Source organism: Zea mays, chromosome 9, assembly GCF_902167145.1.
Source record: "Zea mays cultivar B73 chromosome 9, Zm-B73-REFERENCE-NAM-5.0, whole genome shotgun sequence".
In the NCBI taxonomy this organism is placed as follows: Eukaryota; Viridiplantae; Streptophyta; class Magnoliopsida; order Poales; family Poaceae; genus Zea; species Zea mays.
In genome coordinates this window covers 111404382-111410876 of record NC_050104.1, presented here as the reverse complement: position 1 = coordinate 111410876, position 6495 = coordinate 111404382, and the positions used below count along the sequence as shown (strand labels likewise).

Here is a 6495-nt window from a genome sequence, read left to right as displayed (position 1 = left end):
TGCATGAACTGATAAACGTTGCAACTGTTTTTTTTTTTTTTGATGAATTAAAGTCATGAACTTATAATATGGTATGTGAAACTGTGATAATAATAATTATTTTCTGGTATTATACTTTTTTCGCTGTAGCTTGTGAGCCAAACGAACCAGCTCAAACTCGTAAACAAATCGAGTCGAGTTTATCTTCTAGCTCTGTTTTTTAACGAGTCAAACCGAACTAGATTAACGAGTCGGCTCGAGCTCACGCCGAGCCCGACCTGTTAGATATCCAACCGTACGTAAACTAGTCACAACTCAGGACCAGTGCCTCTTCGGTCAAAAATATCCTTGTACCTGCATCTCGACCTCACCGGCGTCCGGCGGTGGTATCACGATGGTGGCGTTGCTGGGCCGGCGGATCGGGGTGGCTGCGGCAGCTGCCGCGTTCATCGCCCTCGTGGCGTTCGGATCCGCCTCATCCTCGCCCAAGTCCTTCGTGAAGTCCACCGTCTCCGCCCACGACGTCGTCATCTTCTCCAAGTCATACTGCCCGTACGGTCCACCTCGTCCTTAACCCTTACATGCGCATCTTGTCTTGTTCCCTGCGGAGATCTAGATTCTAAGCGGGATTCTGGGCACGATTGCTGTGATGTCGCGCCAATCTAACTAGTAGCTACAGAAAATCTGGTTTATAGCTGTTAGTTGTCATTGATTTCATCCTTTCGCTTGCTGAAAATTGTCTTTTCTCGTGGATTTTCAACGCATAGGGTCTATTATTCTGTAAGGCTGATTGTTCAGGGAAAAAGTCCTGCAAGTTTGACCTGAATTACTGGAGGAGCTGATGGTTTGCTTCGTTTTTTTTTTTTTTGTCCAGCTGTAGAATTCCGTTTTCTGTATTACAGAAATCCACAACTTGGATTGGATCCTATACCAAATTAAGAAAAGCCCAGCACAGTTCTATCCTAGCAACCATGTGACAGTTATTGTCCTTTATGTGGTAACCAGATTGTTGTCTGCTTTGCATTTCTTGGCACATTCTTTGAAAGAAGCCGTGGTTACTTTTACTCTTATTGACTGCTTGGTTGATGTGAAAAGGATTCACTGCTTGTTCTGCTTAGCAATTTTATTTACTCTGATGTCACTGTGCAAGTGTAAGAGAAATGTAAAACAAAAGTGCAGACCAGTGCCGGAGGCTCCACATGAGTGAGGTCTTGGCCTCTTGGGAAGGGATAAGCTGAGGCAGGCCTTCCTCCCGGGATAAACTGAGGCAAGCCTTGCTTCCGCAAATGCGGAGAGACTGCTTCAAACCCAAGACCTGGTGAGAGAAATGTGCTTGACAGAAATTGGAACAATTCTCTTGAGCTTTCAGAGCCTCCTGTTAGGTCTAATTCTAGATTTGTGAATTTAGCGGTGGCTCTTGTGTCCACCTGATTAGCTCACTAGATCTCTTGCAGTGCAGTTCAAGAAGCTAAACTTAAATATTTATCAAGTTTAACACAGACTTTTGTGGGGAGTACATAACTATAAGAAAATGCACTGATAAGTGATATGGTCAGATACTCATTTGACTTGAGAGCAGCGAATGTACATTGATAACATCTGAACCATGAGTGTATGGAGATGACGCCTTATGGTTGTAGTTCCTGTACCAAAGCACATACTCTTATCAGCACTTTATTTGTCTGGAGAGCTACAGGTACTGCAAAAGAGCAAAGGCCGTGTTTAAGGAGCTTGAGTTGAAGAAAGAGCCATATGTTGTGGAGCTTGATCAGCGAGGTTTGCTTTACACTCTTTTTCACATCGCTAATTTACTGTTTTAGAGTGCTTGCTCTATGCCCCCTACTTCAGTCATGTTTTTTCCCAGTGGAAGTGCCACATTTTCATTGAAATAACCAAGGCAGAGTTGTGAATACATCTTTTCAGTGTTTTCAGCCAGCATGCTTTTGTGATCACGCAGCTAGATTGAATAATTTGTTTTTCAGTTGAATAGTCAGCCATATTATGAAGTATAAATAAACATACTGAACCCCAAAAGAAAAGGTAGAGTATTCATGTGGGAGTATTTTTGAATGACATCCTGGATGGAGATGTCCTATAGGCTCGTAAGTAAGCACAAATGTCTTCAAGTGCCTCATGTCATAATGTGAATTACATAGAACCATAAACACAGTTACTACTTGATGAAACTAAGCGTGAGTTACATCGAACATAAATCAAATGCAAATACATCTTGATGCCTGTGTTTCACTATGTGAATAACAGAAAACATAAGCAAACTTGAGGATTGCACAGCCTCTCTCTTCCATTTCACAATCCTTCTGCACATTCACTGTTGTGACAATGCCGGTATGGTTAGTGCCAGGCCAATATATGATATATCCTTCCTCTTTCTGTCTGTGAAGGCAGTGGAGAGTATGCACATAATGGATGGATGATGATGGTTTAAATGATAAGATTGTGCTACTGTAGTATTGTTGTTTCTTTGGACCCATCTCATCCAAGTTCCATTTGCACTATTCAAGTTATTCAATGATATTAGAGATGTTTCATGATAAATGAAAGACATGATACATATAGCACATAAAGCAGTAAAGCCACAGTATAATCACCGAAATCATGGAGGAAACAGGAAAGGAGACATCAGCAAGAGGACCGAACACAAAATGTGAAGTAACTATATGTTTATGCCCTTTTTACATAATAAAGCAAAATGGTCAATTATATCAAATCAAACAATTATTTCCACCTGTCAATCCTTTAAGTTGATTTTAGCCCCTGAGCATACTCTGGGACAGTTTGTGATGATGCCACAATTGAACAATGTGCTCCCTTTATCATCATGCAGAGGATGGCTCAGAGATTCAGGATGCCTTACTTGAGATAGTTGGCAGGCGTACTGTCCCTCAAGTTTTTGTCCATGGAAAGCACCTGGGTGGTTCTGACGGTACCCTTTTTCTGTACACAAATCAGATAAAACTTAAGCTTTGTAACATCCTTCGAATGCTCACACCTACTATCTTTTCACATTTACTTGAAAAAAAACTGCAGATACTGTTGACTCCTACGAAAGTGGAAAACTGGCTAGACTTCTAAACATCGGAGTCAAGGACGACCTTTGAGTGACATGCTACATCGGTCAGCCTGTTCGTTTGGTTTCAATCCGTACCGGCTTCTACTACTTCTATATTGTTTTTGTCTCTATGGATTACAGCTACAACAGTCTAAATAGCTGATTTTAATCCGAAGCGAACAGTCCAAACAGTCTCTTGTTTTGAGTTACCAAGGGATTTTTTGTGTGACTCTGATAAAAGATATGTAACTGAATGTTTTATTATAGTTTATACCATTTGAACCGTACTTTTATTGCTCGCCCATCAAGCATTATGTCGTGTTGATTCTGTCATTAGATTGGGCTCGTTGATTGCACTATCATTCTTCATTCACTATGCTAGTATGCTACCGTAGTAACATGAACATTGAACAAGCACAAGCCTTGATAGTTTTAATAGCATTTCAATTCGTTGAAACATTTTGTTTTATATTTTTGATAGCATGTACATTTCCGAAGCTCCAAATAGGAAGCGTCCGTCTACACCCTTTTGCGATGCTGTTTGCAGTTTGAGAGTTAACCGTGAACTATGTTGACTGTATCTGCGTCAAGTGATCAAATCTGTGAGAGCCCATCTTTTAGGATCCATGACACATTGGCACTGAAGTACCATTTCAGGCCTTGTTCGACGGTTTGGGATTTTTTCCTAGACTGGTTTTTCTCTACATATGGATTGGGTGAATCCAAGTCTTTCACCCAATCCCTTGTAGGATTAAATTCCTAAAATCAATTCATCAATCTTTGTTCGGTTGTTCCATATGGATTATATCCTAAAACTCAATTAACTATGTTTGTTCGTTTATTCCATGTGGATTAAATCCCAAACTTAAAAACCAATAAAGTTTAAGTATAGAACATGTCACTGTATCTCTCCAGAAATTTAAGCATGCATGTCACGTGATACATATTTTTTCGTTCAGATTGAACACATTTTTAATCCAGAATAAAAAAACACAAGTCAACATAACATCCAATGATCCTGGAGCACAAATCAACATAGTTTCTTTATCCTTAGATCGTAGAACACCATTGATCCTGGAGCACAAATCAACATAGTTTAATGCGTCAATTAGCAACTGGCACGATGTAGATTTTTAGATTCAGACCAACGGTGCTACAGAAGTCCAAACTGCAAAACACGACAAAGAAGTAACAATGTTAATCAAACTACTAAAGCCCAAAGATAACTACTACTCAGGCAGCTACACTACCACACCCTGCAGGACTGGGAAAAGAAAAGCAACTATTTTGCACAAGAGAAGAAGCTGGACGATTGCATTATATTATTGCTGCATAGCACAAGAGAATTAGGTGTTTGTGCTATAAACATACTTCAAAACAGTTACACAACAATGAAACAAGAGCATCTTGGGAGCCTTTATCACACATGAACTCCATTAGCCTAAATGACATGGATTTGTTCAGCATGCCCACAAGGAGACAATGGCAATAGTAAACTAATGATTTCAGTTTTTAAAATTCAAAGATTTTTAGTTTTGAAAAAAAACAAATTGACTATACTTACCTTAGACCTTATCCATCTTCCGTCTTAACCATAGGAGGGCAGTTTCTGGCTCATCAATACTAAAACTGATAAAGGTCTCTCTGTTGTTTGGTATGTCGAACACCTCAGCTGCTTTTATCTTCTCATCTGCTGTCACGTTCATGGATCTAAGAACAGAAATGCATCTCATGATGGAGAAGTCATTACCTTGAGCAGATTCTTTTCCTTTAGCCATTTATGTAACCTCATCCTCAACTTGTTTTGATTTTAGATCTAGATATCTCCCAACAAGTCCTTCCAAAGAATCCTTCTTCATTCTCTTTGCTTTCTTATCTTGATTGATTGTTGATGCAGTAGACCTTGTTGTTGTTACATGTACCCTCTGTTCAGTCATTTCAATTATAGGATCTTCATCTTGTTCCAATCTTGAATCCTCTTCTTGTGGTTGTTGTTGAATAATACCTTCCTGATCCATTCTTGTGGTGTTCACTTGTTCTTCTTCATTTGAAATTGTGTTCCATTCTTGTGGTAGCTGTGTAGATGTTATGTTCCAGGTCCCTTGAGCAATGTGCCCATCGTATAGTTCCCCAAGAGCATCAAAGAGAGGGAAAGACTTCTTTTGAAATTTCTTGGCCCTAGGAAATGACTGATAAAACATTGTAAAAAAAGTAAGTTCCTAAACTACTTTATGATAACTTCACAATTATAAAGCTGGAGTCACAATTAGATATAAAGCTAGAGTCAAAAACTTAATTTTATGATGTTTTCCCATATTGGTGGATCAGCAACAATCATGCATCATTTCTCATTCCAGGAAACACCACTTTGCTTTCTAGCCTCTTTCAACATCTTGTAATCCCTTTTCAATTCCCTCTCCTTCTCCTGAATTTGAATCTTGTTGAATGTGACATACTGATGCTTCTTGTTGAATTCAGTAACAATTTTGTTCCAAGCATCTGGACTCCAGCCATTTTGAGCCCTATATGGATGTACATTGTGCTCAAACAACAAATCAACGAGGCTCTTCTCTAATTCAGAATTCCATGCTGCTCTCTGAACACCACCTAAATTTCAAAAAAAAAATATGAGGGACAATTAATCATTTGAAGTTGAAACACAATAAGAATAACATGTACAAGCTTTATATTAAATAACATGTACCTCCACACTTCTTTGATGTAGAAGCTTTAGGAGAAACCTTCTTTTGAGCAGCTTTAGATAACATCAAAATTTTGGGAGAACCTCTTGTGAACATCATATCTATTATAGAGAATCACCAGCAAAAAAGAAACTATGAACATCATTTCTACTTTTATTTTTGTGACACAAGGAATGAACTGTGACCCACCCCCAACCGAAACACTAGCAAAAAGGAGGCTGTAATTTGCCATCACAAAATATCCATTACAGCAGTAATTTGCAAAATAACCATTACAGCAAAATTCAGCAGCTTACAAAAATACACTTGATTATTCTCAAAACAGCGGTAATTTGCCATCACAAAATATCCATTACAAAATATCATCACAAGTATGTAGTCCAATTGAAATGACATTTATTGATCACACAATATCCATTACAGAAATAATTCACTGATTTCTATGTTGCTCATAATCTGCCCACATATGATAAGCTATCATATCTCTTAAGTTATTCCCTTCCATACTCCCTTCATCATTTCCATGGTCACTATCGGGTAGGCTGACAAAACTTTGTGGGTTAATATTTCCTTGATCATTTTCTAGCCATCTCTCATCACCATTGTGTGATCGAATTAAGTTTTGGAGGACTGCAGCAGCAATAGGTATTTTTGCTTGATTTTCCATTTTGTGAAGCGTAGCAACTTTGAGGATTGAAAATCTCTTCTTTATGACACCCAAAGCCCTCTCTACATGATTTCTTA

General features: G+C 38.7%; 1 protein-coding gene and 1 pseudogene across 2 annotated transcripts; one reads left to right on the top strand and one right to left on the bottom strand.

Moving 5' to 3' along the window:
• The first annotated feature begins 226 nt into the window (after positions 1–226).
• LOC100282495 (Grx_C4 - glutaredoxin subgroup I) lies at positions 227–3381 on the top strand. 2 transcript variants are annotated; one of them, NM_001155404.2, is made up of 4 exons: positions 227–531; positions 1676–1755; positions 2825–2923; positions 3028–3381. In NM_001155404.2, exons 1-4 carry the CDS (start codon positions 374–376, stop codon positions 3096–3098), a joined length of 408 nt encoding a protein of 135 aa, NP_001148876.1. In that variant the 5' UTR covers positions 227–373; the 3' UTR covers positions 3099–3381. The 2 variants fall into 2 exon arrangements, with proteins under 2 accessions (NP_001148876.1, NP_001399069.1); NM_001412140.1 differs by lacking the exon at positions 227–531 and adding an exon at positions 1139–1297.
• A 1233-nt stretch (positions 3382–4614) lies between these two features.
• On the bottom strand, positions 4615–5885 carry LOC103638859 (uncharacterized; annotated as a pseudogene).
• Positions 5886–6495: the final 610 nt, after the last annotated feature.